The following is a 19,693-nucleotide window of genomic DNA, read 5'->3' as shown; positions in this document are numbered from 1 at the left end:
CTGTGGGATAATGCTCTTGTACATTGTAAAGATTTGTCACTCGAACTGGTTTAATAAAATGCTGATTGGCCAGTAGCCAGGAAGGAAGTATAAGTGGAACAACCAGACCAGGAGAATTCTGGGAAGAGAAAGGGCAGAGTCAGGAATCGCCAGCCAGACACAAAGGAAGCAAGATGAGAATGCGGCACTGAGAAAAAGTTCCAAGCCACGTGGCTAAACATAGGTAAGAATTATGGGTTAATTCAAGGGTAAAAGTTAGTTAGTAATAAGCCTGAGCTACTGGCCAAGCATTTATAAGTAATATTAAGCCTCTGAGTCAATTATTTAAGAAGCGGCTGCTGGATATTTGGCAACAGGCAGGCAGGAGAGAAATTTCTGACTACAATCATTGGATTCCTTGGAGCTAGAATTAAGGGCATTGTGGGCCACGTGATATGGGCACTAAGAATTGGGTCCTCTGCAAGAGCTGTACACATTCTTACCCACTGGGCCACCTCTCCAATGCCTGCTGTTATTTTGGGGGACAAGATCTTGCTGTTGTCCATTCTGACTTTGAACAGCTGATCTCCCAACAATCCTCCCAAGTAGCTGGGACTTGAAGTAAATGTACTAGTTCATAGAGAAATAAGCTAAAATGTATCCCTGCCAAAGAATGCTAGTTCACATAACCACTGTCCATTCTCTATCTCAGCTAAGTATGTCAAAGTGAAGGAAGCCATGGTGAAGAAGAGGGCTGGCTTCTAAGATGGCTTAGTTGGTAAAAATCCTTGTTATGCAAGCACAAGGACCTGAGTTCGATCCCCAGAACCCATGTAAAAAAGCCAGCCTACCCAAACCAGTGAGTTCTAGGAAAAAGTAAGAGACCCTGATTCAAACAGATTGAGCGAGAAGATACCTGAGGTTGATCTCTGGCCTCCACATATGTGCACCCACCTCAACACACAAACAAAAACAACAATAAGTCACACCCAAATTCTAGCCCCACTCATGGGGTCTGTGTCAGTATGGTAGCAGGATGCAAGAAGAGCATACAGAAGTCAGCGGACATTCCTACATACACTACTGGACATGAACTCCATTATAGTAAGTGTGCCACTGACATTCTAGTCAAAGCAGGGGGAACTGAAGAGGCCATGAATATTAAATTAAAAAAAAAAAGAAGGAAATTGCTGTGGATGTCACTCTGGGTAAATAAAATGCTGATTGGCCAGTAACCAGGAAGGAAGTATAGGCGGGACAAGCAGAGAGGAGAATTCTGAGAAGTGGAAGGCTGAGGCGGAGAGACACTGCCAGCCGCGGCCATGTGAGAAAATGTTAAGATACCGGTAAGCCACGAGCCACGTGGCAACTTACAGATTAATAGAAATGGGTTGATTTAAGATATAAGAACAGTTAGCAAGAAGCCTGCTGGGGCCATACAGTTTATAAGTAATATAAGTCTCTCTGTGTGTTTACTTGGTTGGGTCTGAGCAGCTGTGGGACTGGCGGGTGAGAGAGATTTGTCTTGACCGTGGGCCAGGCAGGACCAGGAAAACTCTAGCTACAGAAAATAGTTCTAAATTTTGTAAAATGGGTGTGAATCCCACAAAACCTAAAAGGGCTGTAAAGCCCCATGGCATGCTAAAAAATGACCTGCACCAGCAAAACTATTGGCTAGGAACATCTGACATTTCAACCAATTGCTGGGCTAATAACCTGCTCTCCCTGTGTTTGGAGATAGTCTAAGATAAAGACTTGAAAATTATTATTATTTTTATTTTATTTTATTTTATTTATTTTTTTTTTTTTCCGAGACAGGGTTTCTCTGTGTAGCTTTGCGCCTTTCCTGGAACTCACTTGGTAGCCCAGGCTGGCCTCGAACTCACAGAGATCCACCTGGCTCTGCCTCCCAAGTGCTGGGATTAAAGGCGTGCACCACCATCGCCCGGCCTTGAAAATTATTTTAGACTTCGGGAAGACATCTAAATTACAGTAACAAAATTACTAATTAAATCTAAGTCCAGAAATAACAATCTACCAAACATAAGGCCAGCAAGACAGCTCAGCTAAGATACTTCATCTATTAACCCTGAGGACCTGAGTTCAATCCCCAGGACCCACAAAGTGGAAGGAGAGAACCAATTTCCACATGTTGCCCTCTGGCCTCCACACACAAATAAATGTGTTTAAAAATGATTTATTCAACACATTAAAAAATTGATAGTATGCCTGAAAACATGAGCATTTTTCATACTCAGCCATATGAATTAATTTATAACCAAAACTTTTGCGACTCACTACCTCCTCAACCTACTGTGAGCAAAGCACACAAAATAAAGCACGTTCCAAGCAGAAGGGCTGATGTAATTCCCTTGCCACTGACCTTTCTACGTTGACTGGCTTGTCGAATTTAAACAAGATGTAGTCGCCAGCCGTGGGGGTGATGGCCCAGAAGAAGTCCTCACCCATGTAGGTCTTCTCCAGTGTGTGTCCTTGGTATACCTTCAGGGAAGTGGAGACCTCTGCGGGCGGGTTCACGTGGATCTTGAGAAGCAATGGTTTCATGTAATCTTTATCCTAAAAGGACATGTGTGTGTCGTTAGGTAACACGTAGCTCATCTACACACTTAAACATCAGCCCATACAGCTGGGGAACGCCATGTCCAATCACTAACCGTAAGTTTCTGAATTTTCCCAGACAGTGATGAATGTAGACCCACGTGCTGGAAGAGGGAGGGTCGGAAGCGGATTCGTAGATTTGCCTTCTGTCTGTCACAATGTTTCTAGACGTTTAAAAGAATCTGATTTTATTATTCCGTAATAAAGTGCAAGTCAGACACTGAAGAGTCCTGTGAGCTGGCATATGGCAACACTGCTATGTGATACTTCAGGTGTACTGGGGTCTGATACTATCCCAAAAGAAAAAAAAAAAAAAAAACAGAACAGGGAGAACACAGCACACCCGCCACAAGCCGGGTCTGATGACTGCATATAGCCAATAGGAACAGGATAGCAAGCCTCAAGACCCCCCAATGTTTCTCAGCCATACATGAGGGAGCCAACACTTAGAAACAGGGTGGCTAAGGGATTGTCTACCATTAAAAAATGCATTATTATATCTGCATGCACATACATTGCCAGGACTGAAGACTGAACAGAGGACCTTCAGGAATGCTGTTTAAAGCCCTCTACCCCTGCAGCGCGTGGGCGCACGCGCGCGCACACACACACACACACACACACACACACACACACCCCTTTCTAACACTGGAACTTAGGATTGGCTTCAGAATGAAGGCAAGCTCCTGAAGAGTAAACAGTTCCCTGCCATGGCTTCATTTAACTTGTTACCAAGATCTACTTCAAAGTTCCTTTCATAAAGGAAACACAGAAGGGAAACTTCAGGCCAGGCACCATGGTACATGCTTGTAATCCAGGTACTCAGGCAGCTGAGGCAGGAGGATCTTCAGTTCTAGGCCAGCCTGGGGCTACACAGTGAGAGCCTGTCTCAAAAGGCAAAGAAAAGGTGTCCCCAGGACCGCAAGGAAAATTAACTTACGGCATCTTTTTCAGGGTTGCAGACTTTCACCCAGAGAATGTGGTCCAAGAGCCAGTCAATAGGTTTCTCCTTATAAAACATAAAGATGAACTCCACAATCAGAGTAAGGTCCGGCGCCTGAAACATTTTTCCTGAAAAGAGATTCCCAGTCAACAGCTGTCACAAAGAACCAACTCTCAAGACGCCTGCAGAAGTGACTTCTATGTACTAAATATATTGAGGTTTTACTCCCATTATCAAAACCAGCATCCCTTTAGCTCAACATTCTCTGGACTTGTCACCTGGGTATGAAGAGAAGTAGCCGACTCCTGCTGTTAACTACAATTTAACACACAGTGTTGCTTAAAGGGTTCAGAAATCAAGTCAGATTTTTTTTTCCTATCTTAAAAAGACTGTTCCCATAAAGGAATTTACATTTACAAAAAGTACGTTGGGCTGGGAATACAGATCTGTGATAGAGCACTTGCCTGGCAGCATGTGTGAGGCCCTAAATTCAATGGGGGGAGGTGGGGTGGAGGGACGGAGGGAGGGACCTAAATCAATATATACAGAAAGAGGAGGCGGAAGAGATAAAGAGGAGGAAGAGGCAATGGAGCAGGAAAGGCTGGTGAGGAAAAAAAAAAAAAAGACAACTAAGTTTTGTTGTCACTGAAGCTTTGGTCATTTTTTTCCGGAGTCATAGAACAAGTTTTGAGTTCACTGACAAACAAGATCAGAGACAGAGCCCTTACTGTTTAGGGCTTAGCTTGAACCCAAGGCCTTACTCATCCTAGGCGAGAGGCCAACCACTAAGCTTCACCCCAGCCCTGATCTCACTACGCTGCCCAGCCTGGCCTCAGAGATGAGATCCTCCTGTGTCAGCTTCTCAAATGCAGGGATCAGATCGCAAGCGTTCGGGATGTGCGCCAACCATCACACCTAGCTTGAGAGGTTATTTTTAAACCCTGTAAATTTCCTTCACTCAACTTCAAACATGTTCTTTTTCTTCGGCTATTTTAGGGACGCTGTTCCCTCACAGGCTTTAAAAGAAGTACCCCAAATAGTTCATGAAAGAAACAAGTGAACAAAAGCAATCCCTGAACAAGAGCCACAGGCTGCAGCCCCGCCCCCCCCCGCCCCGCCCCGCCCCCGAAGAGCCCATCAGTGCCGTGCTTTTGGGGTGAACCCCAGCCTTGTGAGCAAAAGGAAATGGAAGCGTCAGAGAGGAAATCAGATATGCTCCCAGCACCATGGCAGCCACTGGGCAGCTCTCTAGAGGACACGCTACACCTTAGAAGTCACAGAGTCTCCATCAGTTCATGTTTATCATTTTGCATAAGGAGATTTACCTACATTTAATTTTCTCAACATCAAACAATTTCTCTGGAAAAAGGGTAACTTTTTGGTCAAAAAAAAAAAAAGCAACTGGTTTAAGACTCAGAGACGCAGCTGTTTATAAAGTAGAGAAATCAAACCCTTTTCTTACCAATGAAGCCAAGCTGGGAAAACTCCAGAATCATCCATTCTTCAGAAGAGAGTTGAAGTGCAAAATTTTTTATGGTATTAAAATAGTTTTGTTTGACAATAATATCATCTTCAAGCTAGAAAAAAATTGAACAATCATATTTAATAAGGAAAAAAAGAAGGAAAGGAGTAAATGGGCATTATTGCGGGGAAAAAATCCAAACATACTCACAAAAATCAAGAAAACAATGGTTAAGACCAATTAAAATATAAAAATGAGTGTTGTGAAAACAAAAGATATACTCTGTGGGTCAACTACCTAGGTCAGAGGTCAAAGAGAAGCCAACACCTTCCCTCACCTACCCTCACCTGGCTAGCTGAGACGACCAACATGAAAACTGGGTATGCACCCATCTGGCACGTTTGTATTCTGTCTGATACAGACTCCTATGTCTGTCTGTCTGTCTGTCTGTCTCTCTCTCTCTCTCTCTCTCCCCCCCCTTCTCCCTCCTGCCCCCTCCTTCCCCCTCTCTGGGAACAGAACCCAGGACCCAGCTCAAGCTAGGTAAGGGCTCTACTACTGAGCCGCACCCCTAGAAAGCCGCTTTATATTTTTAAAAAGACTTATTTACTACTTTTATGTGTATGCATGTGTCTCTGGCTGAGTTTAAGGGCATCATCACATGTGTGCCTGTGGAAGTGAGAAGGGTCAATGGATTCCCTGGAACTGGAGTAACAGGTAGTTATGAGCCACCATGTGGGGTGTGATACAGGGAGGAGGACAAGGTAGGACCAGAAGCACCTGGCAGTGTCCCCGAAGGCGATCTTCACACTCCAAGTCACTTGCAACTCCCACCCTACCCCTTTTATTACAAAGTATCAGAGACACTGTATAGGCGATCTTCACACTCCAAGTCACTTGCAACTCCCACCCTACCCCTTTTATTACAAAGTATCAGAGACACTGTATTCAAAGCGAAGTGATAGTACAGGTCAGAAAGACATTGTCAAGAACGGTCATTTCTGTCTTGTGTCACTCAGTCTGGACAGGAAAGGGCAGGCAACTAACAGGCCAAGAACAAAGGCCAGGGGCTGCAGGACCACATGTAAGCACTAAGTGGCGTCCCAGCTGGACACACAAAGACTCACAGTATTCCCACCACAACTCAAGAGTGGGGGCTGTGCACACCAGAGTACAAACTAGCAACTCTCCCTTAGGTTCACCCACAAGTCCAGAAAGAGAGGAGCCAGGAAGCAGTGACTGTGACAGACAGCATGTACAAGACCTGTATAAGTGCCTCTCAGACCCAAAACAAACAAAAAACCTGCAGAAAGGAGTAAGGTGGGCGTGAACCACATCCCCATCGACACTAGCTAAGGAGAGGGGGGCTGGCAGTCCCTAGCTGCTGAGAGAGGCAGGGGCATTTCCTTTAATGATGTGACCCCGGTAGGTGGACCACACACCAAGGCAGGCCCCACTCCCAAGACTAGCTGGGCAGCACAAAGTAGACTGGACAAGTTTAAAAAGGAGGCGACTCAGAGGCGGGCGGGTGGGCGGGCGAAGAAGGTGTTTATGAGTGAAGGGAGGGGGCAGTGAGTATGTTCATAATAGATTCATGAAACTCAAAGACAATAAAAATACTGTTTGTAAAAGGGGCTCTAGGGGCTATAGAGATGGATCAGTGGTTTAACACACTTGCCACTCTGCCCGAGGAACCAAGTTCAGTTCCCAGAACCCACCTGGCGGCTCACAGCCATCCATGACTCCAGTTCCAGGGGTCTCAACGCCCTCTTCTGACCTCAGCTGGAATCAGCACTTGTGCAGTGCACAAACACACATGCATGCAAAACACTCACGCGCATAAAGAAGAAAACAACTGTTTTCATTTAAAGGGCTCCAGATGCTCTGGCTAACATTATCAGAAGCAGGCCTTCCGGTACCACACCAGACCACAAGGGCAGGGGTGGGCTTCTGGGGATGGCTGATTTCCCAGATACCCAAATCCCAACAGCGACAACAAAAACAACATTGCAGTGAGGCTAGGTGGTGACTTAGAAACAGTGGACAACTAATGAAATGTGTAAGAGTTGAGGGGGAACAGCAATAGAGAGACGGAAATCATGGAGGAGAACCAGCTAGGAACAGGAAGTGAAGAATGTAAAACCCAAAAGGGAAGCTTCACTCACAGCAGACCTGGCCAGGCAGAAGAGTGAGCGAGCCAGGACAGGGTTTTCAAAACGAATGATGCAAAGAACAAAAGGGGGAAATGACCACGAAGACAGCCCAAGGAACCTGCAGGTACCGGGGAGAGAACATTTCCCTCAAAAGGAAAAAGGAGCTACCTGAAGAAACATCTGCCGAAAGCTTTCCAAGTATATAAAAGAAAAGGATATCCAAGTTTAACAAGCTCAAAGAGCTCCACTCTGATAAACTAAAGGCAACCACGCCAAGAAACAGCACAACCAAGCTGTCCAAATCCCCAGAGAAAGAATTTGCTCCTTCAAGTAGTGAGAGAAAAGTGACCCGTCACATACAAGGGAGCTCCTATCAGACCATCAGCAGGTTTCTCAGCATACTTTGTAGGCTGTTAAGAGAGCTGGAGGGTAGATTTGAAATTACAAAAGCAAAGCAATTATCCACCAAGAATACTGCAGCTACCCAGCAGAACTGTCATTTGGAAACAGAAGAAAAATTACGGCTTTTCCCAGATAAGTGAGAGGTGGTAAGTTCAACATTATTCCTCCTGCCTGACTTGCTAAGACCTTCATCTTAAAATGAAAGGATGATAAAAACCAACAAAAGACCATGAAATCATCTAAAATTATCTGGTAAAAGAAGCATCCTGGCACATACAAAATTCTATAGTGAGGTAATGTGTGTGTAAGTCCCTTTGTTTGGGGGTAAGGACACCAGGGCCAACAGGGTCACCAGCTGCCTGTATAACAGAAACACGGACCTCTGAAATATCTTACAGATTCTACCCAAAGATCAATAGAGCTGGGTGTATGCTGTCACTCATGACAGCTTGTTGCCTTAATCATTTCCAAATCTGGTATAACTCAAAGCACAAAAATAATTACACACTTAAATCCATGGAGATACAATATGAAAAGAAGCAGGGGGACCTAGGGGTGTGGCTCAGAGGATGCAGTGCTCTTCTAGCATGCACAAAGCCTGAGTTTGACCCTCAGCACCGTCTAGACCAGGCACAGTGGCAGACTCTTCTCCTGTAATCCCAGCACTTGGAAGGGTCAGAAGTTCAAGATCATCCTTGGCTATACAGCAAGTTTAGGGTCAGCCTAGAATGGAAGATATATAATCTTATAGAGGCAATTTGTGTCATCAGGAACAAAGTAGAAACAGGGAACAGATATAAAGATGGTAATCTATGTGGCTTGAAGTGATGGGCTTTAAATAGATTGCTGCAACTGTAGCGTGTTGAGTAACTACAATGATAACACAGAGAAAAATCAAGAAGGAAATCAAAACACGTGACTATAAAAAAAAACAATCAGTGGAAACAAAAGGAAGCAAGGGTGTTTCTGCAACAACCAGCAAAACGATAAAACTTTAGTTTGAGTAACCCAGGAAGAGAGAGGACTCAAAATTAGACACAAGAGGACATTAACACTGATGTCACAAAAGTACAAGGGTTATAAATTCTGGGAGGCTACTACAAAGTTAGGTGTGTGCTAATGAACTGGATTAACCAGAAGAAATAATACGTCCCTAGAAAGCTGCAACTCACTGAGACTGACCTGCAGAAAAAAACACATTTAAGCATGACTGTAACAAGTAAGGGGAACCAAAGCTGGAAACAAACAAAAAACCTTCTTGCAGGGCTGGGGATGTAGCTCAGCTGGTAGAGCGCTTGTCTAGCAAGCCTGAAACTCTGGGTTCTAGCCCCGCCACCACCTCAAACGCTGTAGTAGTACATGCCCATAATGCCAACACTCGGGGTGTGCAGGCAGAGGGATTTAGGCATCAGACCATCCTTGGCTAGATGCTAAGCTCAGGGCCAGCCTGGGCTACATAAGATACTATCTAAAACCATGACACCAACAAAACCTTCCATAACTTCCTTGCAAAGCAAAGTAAAAAAAAAAGTCCAGGGCCAGAGAACTCCACCAAAGAATTCTGGGTAACATTAAAGGTTCAACTGATTTTTCTCAGACTTGCCCTAAAAACGGACACAGACAGAACTCCTTCAAATGCAGTCTGTGAGGCCAGCATTCCTGAGATGAAAATCAAAAGCTTTCCCTCTGGGGTCACAAATAGGCACGGATTCCTACGGGTTGTCAGCAAGACACTGGAAATCCCAGTTCGAGCCATCAGACATCCAAGAGTTAAAAGCATCCAAAGCAGGAAGAAAAGAAGCTGCATCTCTGTATTTGCCTTCACACCATGTTGCTTCTTTTGACACCCACAAAAATGTGTGCATGCACTCCCTCTTGAAACACGGCTCAACTACACAGCCTAGGCTCCCCTGGAACTTATTATAGTCCAGGCTGGCCTCAAATTAGAGATCCTCTTGCCTCCTAATACTGGGATGATGTTTGTGCCACTATGCTTAGGTAAACTTGTGAAACATGATGCTGGTGTCACATCCAAGATGCCACTGCCAACCTCCATGTCCTGAAGTTTCCCTATGACATGACTTATGGAAATCCAGAAAAACCTACTACAAATAATGATTTCAGCAAAGTTGCAAGATAAAACAATCAACACATCATCATTTCTACCCACTAACAATAATAACCAGTGCCCCTAACTAACCCAACTGTATTTTAATCTCATTCAGTAGACTGCTAAAAACACTTAGGAATGACTTAAGGAAGTGAAAGACTTACCCCAAGTGGACTGACTACCAAAGAAAACAAGGAGCCGCGTGCTTGTGACCCCAGCTCTCAAAGGCAGAAGCAGGAAAACCCCAAGTTTGAGGCCAGCTTGCCATGCAAGCAGAACTAACCGCGTTCAAGCCCCAACACCCATGTCAAAAAGCCAGTCATGCCAGTGCCCGCCTGAAATCCCAGCACCGAGCAGGCAGTCAAGGAGAACAACAGGGCCTGCTAGCCAGCCAGTCCAGCTGAACTGGTAAGTTCCAGGTTCAGTGAGAGACTCTGCTTCAGAAGAATGGTAAAGATCAACTGAGGAAGAAGAGCCCCAACCTTGACCTCTGGCCCCTACAAGTTAAGTACACACATGTACCACACACACACACACACACACACACACTCACACATACAAACTTCCAGAACAGAACAGAGATGGTTTCTACCTTCTCATCTTTCAGACCCACGTGAACATTCTGACATAGACCTCTGACTGAACCCAAACACTGTTAAACTATATGTAGACATATGTTCATAGAATGTGATCATCTTTACAAAATAAATATGAAACAAAAACTATTCTTTTACATTTCCAATCTTTTATAAGCTAAGTGTATTTCTTTTTCTATTTTAATAAATGTATTTTACCAGAAGGAGAAGGAGGAGAGGAAAAGGAAGAATTAAAGTCACCACACAAAAAAAGCTGAGGAAGGTCTGCACTAATACGCTTCTTTAATACTTCTTCTTTAAAATGGTGAGAACAGTCTGGTGTGATGGCACACATCTTTAATCTCAGCAGCAGGGAGGCAGAGGCCAGCGGGACTCTGAGTTCAAGACCAACCTAGTATACACAGCAAATTCCAGAACCAATCTGTAACAAACAAAAGAAACAACAAAAAATACCCTGTAAAAACCTGGACTCTTACCTGAATGTAATAGATGCCCTTCTGCTGAGCATACATCATTAGAAAGCAATAATCCAGGTTTTGTTTGGTTCTCCATCTGAAATGAACAGTTTCAGAGTACGTCAGGAATCAGACTCAAAGTCAGCAAGCTCAGACTATGTATGACCTCATGTCTACTGGAACACACACAAACTCCCACACACCCGCAAGATGGTCAAAGAGTAGCTTCCTCCTATGAAGCCTTTCTTACCATGTACTCCTAAGACTAACCCTCCAGCTACCCTGTGCACAGAAGGGGATCTAGGCATCACTGTACACTGTACATCCCCCTCTAGAGACAGATCTGCAAAAAAGATGCTAAGATACTCACCAGTAAGCGCATTACTGGACATGGGACTCACAGCTCCATGCATGCTTGGCTAACACTCTACTACTGAGCTACAATCCAGCATTTTCCAGATTGCCTTGTCCACAAAGCTTTTCTTCAGTAATGTTTTAATGTCTCCTTGAACTAGTGCTTGGCATAGTCTACTTTAGGGAACATGAGGCTGGTGTCTAGAGCTGTGAATTAAATACAGCTAGAGATTGATAATGCATATTAAACGCAAACAGAAACTAACACTATGTGTTAATGCTTGTAAACACATTTAAATCTACAATAGTAATCTTTTTTGGTGAATTCCTAGTGGCTAACAAAAACAGATTAATTAATGCTGAGGAAAAGAAGGGGTCCCCAAATCAGCTCAAGAAAGCACAATGAACGGTCATGCCAAGCTCAGTTCATCTACACAAAGCTCTCAGAATCTGTGTCCTGTGCTGAACAAGATGGCTGCCTGGCGTCTTCTAAGCCTTTACTGGGTACCAGGTTGACAAGAAAGCACCTGCTCACCTCACTCTTTCCTTGGAATCTCCAAATGTCTCCTTCAGGTTTGTCAAGTCAGGATAATAGCTTTCAGGAGGGGAGATTATTTCCAGCAGGCCAGAACTAATTTCCCTAGAAAATCTAACAAGAAAAAGGTTAGCTGTATTATTTTAGCTCTGTGGGATTTCATTTGTCTTAATGCTCAACTGATTGCAGCATTTAACACAAAATGCATGAGTGAGCAGGCTAGCAGAGTATGAGGAGACAGAGAAGAGTGTGCTAAATGCAGTCAGCTCACCACTGACCAGAAAATAAAATTTCTCTACTGATACAAGTTTTGAGTTGCCTCTTTTTTTCAACCATGCTTTTAAAAGACAGTAAAAGGTCAGAGGAGAAACACTGAAATGTAGCAGGGAGATCCTAGGCAAACTCCTGGGACTGCCATCGTCAAAATGATTCATTTTTTTAAATCTAAGCACATCAAGTTCCCATAGAAAGTGGGGGATGGAAGAAAAAGGCAAACAAATGAGTCTATGCTGACCCAAAATATAGTATTTATGAAAAATCAAAGTTCTTCCATTTTTCTGGGCTGGTGAGATGGTTCAGTCACTAAAGGGGTTTGCCCTCACGCCTGGAAGACTGGGTTCAATCCCTGGGACCCACACAGTAGGAGAGACAACCGCAAAAACTCCTCTGACCTCCACATGCATACTGCGTCATGTGTGAGCATATACTCACAAATCAGTAAGTGTGATTTATTTCAAATTTAAAAACAAAGTTCAACATTCAGGAAGCTTTAGTTGTAGGCTGCTGGCCCTATGGCATTCCAAACCAGGGCTTTTTAACTAAGGGCGACTTTCTCCCTCCTGGGAACATTCAGTGGGGCCTGGAGACATTTGTGTTGTCACAACTAGTGATGATTCTACTGGAAGTGAAATGGAGAGACGCCAAGGATCCTGCCACACCTCCTATTACACACACAGCCCCTACAACCAAGAACCACCCAGCCGGACCGGTGGTGCCTGGGCTGAGAAATCCTTTAGGAGAAGCTTGAGTCGGTTTTCACTAACTAAATGTGGCTTCTTTTTTATTTGAGTCCTGTCTCATTCTTGCACATCTTTACTATGCTTGCATAAAGCCGGCCTTTGTGCAAATGCCCATGGTATGTAATTGCACTGATTTCCTGGCCTTGGTTTCTACAGGGAAGCTTGCAGAACTGCCCTTGGGGGGTGATGGGAAGGGGAACCAGTCATTATCCCCTGCTTATTTAAGGGGTCTACACCAGCCTACTCTATAGACTGCCAAGAATGTGGCACTTGAGGAAATGTTTAACGCATCACAACTTGACCCTGAAGTAGCCACAGGTTTTTTTTTTAATCTCCACCTTTCATATTTTGATTAATAAGGAGAAATTATTTTAAGTGTGGAGTTGGCAAGTAACTACTGCTTCTAAGGCTTTCTTTCAGATTTTTATTACTTTTAATGATGTGTGTCTACGGGCAGGGGATGAGGGCAGGGCAGAGGTGGCAGAGCTCCCCGGGGCTGGATTATCAGGGTTAGTGGATCACACAGAGGAACTGAAACTCGGGTCATCTGCAAGATGAGCAAGCGCCTTTAACTGCTGGGCCATCTCTGCAACTTCCTAAGATTTTTCTTGTCAAGTAGAAAATGTGCCCTTTAGGAGTGAAACCAGATAAAATTCACTGAAGGAACCTGTCAGGTCTCATTTTAAAACTGGCAAGTGAATAATATAAACACGCCAGTGCCTGCAACCCCTAAGCTTCGCCTCTGTCCTCTGGCCACAGTAACTGAGGCCCAATCTTGGCAGGACGGAAAAGCATGCTTGGATACGGCTCAGTTTTAGTATCTGTCCTGACAACATTTGCTTGGTGAGCAGAGGGTGAAGGAGCCAAACAGTTCTACGTAACTGTTGACCCTCTCTCGACTCTTTCAAGAGGAAAGACAACTAGCTGGTCGTGTTCCATGTAGATGCTTCATCTTTTCTACAGGGGAATTAACCAATTTACACGCCGGACACTGGGATTTACATATGGCTACCTAGTGAGAATATAAAGGGCTACTGATGCTGATGAACAGAGAAACGAATTAGAAAGGAAGGCATTTCCTTTTAACAAAAAGCCAAAGATAACAGCACTGAAAATAGTTCCATTTCTGTACTTCGGAAAACTTACTCTTTCTCCAAGTTGGCTACAACGCTGTGAACATAATCAAGATCTGTCTGGGAAAGAGAGAAAAAAAAATCACGGTTTTTATTTCACTTTACAAAAAAAAAAAAGATTTACTTGATGTGTGTTGGTCTGCATGCATGTATGTATGTGCATCTCGTGTGTGTGCACTCGCTCGCACATGTGTGTTACCCTTGGAGGACAGAAGAGGGCATCAGATCCCCTGGAACTGGTGTTACAGATATCTGTAAGCCATGGTGTGAGTGCCGGGAACTGAACTCAGGTCCTCAGGAAGATCAGCCAGTGCTCTTAACCGCTGAGCCATCTCTCCGGCCCCTTATTTCACTTTTAATGCCAAACTCAAAGTGGGGCAAATGATGAATCACACACTGAAAATACCATTTTAGCTTTTTTAGACACTTGTTCTATGAAACTGCACCTGTAAATGTCCTTAGGTACGATCTATTACAGTAAGCCAACGTATAAGTTTTATTATTTTCAATCACTGATGTTCAACTTACTAGAAAAACTGAGCAAGAAGCAATTCCTATTCCTCCTGGAAATCCAAACTCTTCAGTGAATGTGCACAGCACCAGAAGCACTTGCTGCAGGCCAAGTACTTAGAACCGTGAAACCACACCGAGGCTCAAGATTTACCTCGCAACTACCTGCCTGCACAGTCTGTGCTGCTTCTCTGGGCTTTAATTTTCTCTTCTATTAAAAAGGGGGGCGGGGAGGCACAGGGTGGAGAACCTTAGAGACTATATTAAATAAACCTATATAATAAAAAGCAGCATTATATTACTTTGATGCCAAGAAGTCCAATCAGGAGGAGAACCACCACAGTTAGAAATAAAGGGCATGTTTCAATTATAAGCAATTAAAAACCCAGGCTGAAAGTGTAGCTCAGTGATGGAGTCTTTGCCTTACATGAACCAAGCCCTAGGTTTGACCCACACCACCACCAAAAACAAAAAAAAAACCCTGAAAATCCAATATTCTTATCTTAGTGAGGGTTACTATTGCTGTGACGAAACACCATGACCAAACTCAAACTGAGGAAGAAAGGATTTATTTGGCTTACACTTCCACATCATAGTCCATCACTGAGGGAAGTCAGGAGCTGATGAAGAGGCCATGGAGGGGTGCTGCTTACTGGCTTGCTCCCCATGGCTTGCTCAGCCTGCTTTCTTATAGAAGCCAAGACCACCAGCCCAGGGATGGCTCCACCCACAGTGGACTGGGCCTTCCTCCATCAATAGCTAATTACAAAATGCCCTACAGGCTTGCCTACAGGGATCTTAAGGAGACATTGTCCTCATCGGAGGCTCCCTCCTCTCTAGTGATTCTAGCTTGTGTTGAGCTGACATAATAAAACCAGCCAGCACAGTTCTCTACCCATTTTAAATTCAGTGACAACTTAAATACGGTCAACGATTAAGACAAATCAGTGATATATAAAATCTGACCTATGTTACGAAGGTTGTCATACATTTAACACAAGTAAAAAGAAACAGCTAAACATGGGAATAAGAAAATCTCATTAAAAGCTAATAAGCATTTTTTGCCTAATTTAACTTTAATGTCAGTTAATTGAAATTCCAACTTTTATTAAGCTTATCGATTTAAGAATAAAGTATCTGCATAACACCACATCCTTCAAAGTCTTAAGCAGGAACTTCAGAGATACAGCACAGGACCACAGAGCAAAACTCCTGTCCTCCCCTTAGATAAGCCCAAATGTCAGTGATCTTTCTTAAATAATCACCCACTTGCTTTACCAAAAAGTATCTGAGACTAGGATTTTAGAAACTGTAGCCAAGCATGGTTTACACAGACTACAATATGCTTAGGAACATCCTGAAACCCAATGTGATAAATACTTGATGAGGCAAAGTGATAGCCTGTCTAACGCAAAAGAACACAAAGATGTAAGAGCCCTGTCAGATGCAGCTCCTAGCAGGTCCATCTGAAGCAGAGAACCAGGAAGAAGCTTGTGTGAACACAGGTTTGTTGTGTGAGCTGTAAGGCAGTTTATGAGCGAAGGGATCCATACAGACTACAATGCATCATATACCTTACCTACTAATATATCTTACCTACTAATATACCTTCCCTATTAATATACCTAGCAGAAGATTAAGTGAACAACTGTGATTGGTGTCCTTTCATGCAACAGAATTGAACCTTTCTAGTATCTACTGGAGACTGGGAGATGGAGTAGGACTCCTCTGAAGAAAAAGCTCAACCTATGATCAGTCTAGTAGCCAGATCTTTCCAATGGCCCCTCGCTCAGTGGCTGGGGGCATGGCTGGGCACTCAAGAGTTGCTCACTGTAGAACATCATTTTCCCTATGATTTTTTTTTTCTTTTTAAGATTTAAGTGTGTGGGTATTTTGCCTGCATGTACGTCTATGCACCATGTGCATGCTTGGTGCCTGCAGGGGTCAGGAGAGGGCATCAGATTCCTTAGAATTGGAACCATGGATGGCTGTGAACCATCATGTGGGTACTGGAAATCGAACTCGGGTCCTCTGCGAGAGCAGCCAGTGCTCTTAACCACTGAGCCATCTCTCCAACTGCCGAAGATATTTTAAACAGCGTATGGAAACTGTAATAGAAGAGAAGGAATCAGTGAAAACTGGGATGTGTATTCTTGGAGAGCTGGGAATTAAATAGCATAAAAAGCAAAGACGGTCTGGAGATGGCTCAGTCCATAAGCACAAGGACCAAAGATTAGATCCCCAATACCCAGTGGGGTGGAGGCACAGGCAGGGCAGCACATACCCGAATTCCCAAGGCTGGGGCTGAGGAAACAGGAGGACCCCTAGGTCTCACTAGACAGCCAGGCTAGTGAGCTCCTGAGCTCCAGGCTCCGTGTCTTTAAAAACACTGAGTGTGGCAAAGAAAGACAACTGACTGACTTTGACCTCTGGCTTACACACGCCTTTTAAACCCAGTACTTGCCGGGCAGTGGTGGCGCACGCCTTTAATCCCAGCACTCGGGAGGCAGGTGGATCTCTGTGAGTTCCAGGCCAGCCTGGTCTACAGAGCAAGACCCAGGAAAGGCGCAAAGCTACACAGAGAAACCCTGTCTCGAAAAAATGAAAAAAAAAAAAAAAAAAAAAAAAAAAAAAAACAGGACTTGGGAGACAGAGGCAGGTGGCTCTCTGTGAGTTAGCAGCCATCTTAGTCTACAGAATTCCAGGCCAGCCAGGGCTACATAGTGAAACCTTGTCAGGGGCGGGAGGAATAAAGAAGGGGCAGGGGAAGGAAGGACAGATATCAAGCAAACAAAAAACAAAAACTCAGCAAGAGATATTTCTTCTGTGTGTTGAAACACAGATGAATCTCGAAGACACATTACATGAAAGAAACCACAATGCAAAGGACCATGTATTATACAATGGCACTGATAAGAAATATCCCAAAGAGAGAACTATGTGAGCAGAAAGTAGATCAGCAGCTGGCTGGGGCTGCTGAAACAGATGAATGGGTTTTCTTTATAGGGTGGTGAAAGTGTTCTAAACACACGGGCATGCCGGCCGTCCAGCTTGACTTCACTGGATGAGCTGAATATAATGTCAGCCGTACACACAAAAGCAAAGCACAGAGCTGTAAGAGAACCAGCACTCCACACTGCACAGACAGAACTGAGGAAGGACAGGGTCGCTCAGCTTCAGGGGGCAGATAGACAAAAGCCGAATATACGCAAGGGTGGGCCTGAGAGGCAATGACATCCGCAGGAACTGGAAGTCTCGAGCTCCCTTCTCCACTAGGAAAATTTCACCTGGCAATCTCACAGACCCCAATATTTGGAGAACTACCTCAGTGTGTCCCTTCCTTTAACCCAAGGCCACATGGAGAGGATGTCCCTGGGATCACAGTTCTCTAGAGGCAGAATCCAGATGCCCTAGCATCTGGAGACATGTCCCAGGAGGCCCATTCTAGTCTCATCTTGGGGACACTGGCTGTAATGGCGTAACGATAGAGCCTCGGTAAGACAGAATTAAAGAAAGGAAGCGAGGTCACTCTGGTCACGAAGGCACCCCTGTGTAACTGCCATCTGAAGTACCTGATCTAACAGATGACGTGGTAGCCCAGTCACAAAGCTGAACCCGTCACTTTCAAAAGCACTGAGGAAAGTCACCCGAGTCCCTAAACAGATGGTCTTCATGCTCAGCCTCAGAGTCCGCTCCAATGCCCTACTCCCTCCCCCCCCCCCCGCCCCCAGCAGACAGACACGTACCTCCACATGTCACTGACACACAGTAGACATGCTCGCCCTGAGCAGTCAAAACAGTGGCTCCCTCCCCTCAGCCAAAAAGCCTTCCAAAGGCCTGCTTGGGGACAAGAGCTCCCCCCCCACACACACACACAAGCCTCCCGGTAGAGACACAGCAGCTCTGGGCCATAGCTGTCTGTACTCACAGTGTAGACACCAAACCACCCATGGCTGCATCCTGATAGAGACATCATCTTCAAGCGTGCATTCCTAAGCACAGCCTCCCAACTCACTTACCCTCAACAGCAGCTCTGCCTAACCTGGGATCTCAGCTGACATCTCTCTCCAGCCAATGTGATTATGAATGCTTGGGCTACAAACTGCCACACGACGAAGCCGCAAGACACCTTAAGCAGAGACTTGCAGGTTTGTCCACAATGTCACCAGATGGCCTTTCTAGAATAACACACTAGTCCAAATAGTGTTTATCCCTGCTGAGCAACACCTATAAAAGCCAGAAGAGGGAGCTGTTTCCCAAAACACAGAAACGACTCCAGGGACAGAAGGGATCAGGTGCATTTCCATCCCTCACCCATGCCCCTGGCAAAGCCTCCTACAGTTCCAACAGTGAATGCTAAAGAAACAGATCTCTGAAACATGGCTGCCAAAGAATTCAGAAGACACTTCACAAGACTATGTAGAAATAAAATTGCCCATGCCTGGTGATTCAGGTCCACAACTGTAGTTACTCTGGAGGCTGACAGTTCAAGGCCTGCCTAAGCAACTTAGTAAGACCCTGTTTTGAAACACTAAGAGTCTCAGTGTATATGCCAACATCTGTGTACTGGCAGAAGGGGGTCACCAGTGAATCCCAACCCAAACTATCAAAACTCAAACACAGGAAAAATCCTGAAAGCAGAAAGAGATAAGAAATCGAGCACATATAAAAGAATAACTATACAGGTACTGTAGATGTCTTCAGAACCGTACAAGCCAGGAAAGTGAAGTAATACATATCCAAGAACACCCTGCAAGTCTGCCTTTCAGAAACTGGAGAGACGGGACTGGCAGGGAGGCTCAGTGGTAAGTCAACTCGCTGCCAAGTTTGAGTTCAATTCCCAGGGAAGAGGAGAACCGATTCGTGGAGACAGCCCATCCCAGAAGTCATGCTCTGGTCCCCATGTGTACAACAGCATGTGCATGCCCACCCATGCCCTACACAACACAAATGTCTCCACGTTATGTGAAGCGATGGAGACAAAACCTAAGTTCGTCTCTTCACAGGACTGGCTAGAAGGAGTTCTTTAAGCTGGAATAGACGACCTCTGATAATTAGGGCTAGAAAGATGGCTCAATGGTTAGCAACGCTGGCTGCACTTCCAGAGGACCCGCCCGGGTTTGATTCCCAGCATCCACATGGTGCCTCACAACTACCTGTAACTCTAGTCCCAGGGAACCAGACACCTCTTTCGGCCTCCTCAGGCGCTAGGCACACGAGCAGCGCACAGACATCCTAGCAAGCAAAACACCCATACGCATTTTAAGACCTCGAACAGCACAGAAGATATCAAACAACCACCTAGGTGGTAAGCAGCCACATTCAGCATTCTCTAGGACTGTGCTGGCATTTACAAAGCAACTACGCCCTTAGTTCAAAGTTTATTCACGACAGTGAACATAGGCTGCCAAGAGATAAACATC

The 19,693-nt window shown here is 44.8% G+C and overlaps 1 protein-coding gene across 1 annotated transcript in view; it reads right to left on the bottom strand.

Annotated features, from left to right (window-relative positions):
• The window catches only part of Mgat4a (alpha-1,3-mannosyl-glycoprotein 4-beta-N-acetylglucosaminyltransferase A), a 99,968-nt gene that overhangs the window by 9,774 nt on the left and 70,501 nt on the right, over nt 1–19,693 (bottom strand). The window contains exons 5-11 of the mRNA XM_059281526.1: nt 13,774–13,820; nt 11,609–11,722; nt 10,741–10,816; nt 5,004–5,118; nt 3,539–3,669; nt 2,655–2,762; nt 2,363–2,556 (exon numbers count right to left, since the gene is read on the bottom strand). Coding sequence (XP_059137509.1) covers nt 2,363–2,556; nt 2,655–2,762; nt 3,539–3,669; nt 5,004–5,118; nt 10,741–10,816; nt 11,609–11,722; nt 13,774–13,820 — 785 coding nt within the window. The remainder of the gene's footprint in view (nt 1–2,362; nt 2,557–2,654; nt 2,763–3,538; nt 3,670–5,003; nt 5,119–10,740; nt 10,817–11,608; nt 11,723–13,773; nt 13,821–19,693) is intronic.

This window comes from Peromyscus eremicus, chromosome 16_21 (genome assembly GCF_949786415.1).
Source record: "Peromyscus eremicus chromosome 16_21, PerEre_H2_v1, whole genome shotgun sequence".
Classification (NCBI taxonomy): Eukaryota; Metazoa; Chordata; class Mammalia; order Rodentia; family Cricetidae; genus Peromyscus; species Peromyscus eremicus.
Note: the sequence above shows the minus strand (reverse complement) of the source record. Positions and strands in the feature narration are given on the sequence as shown.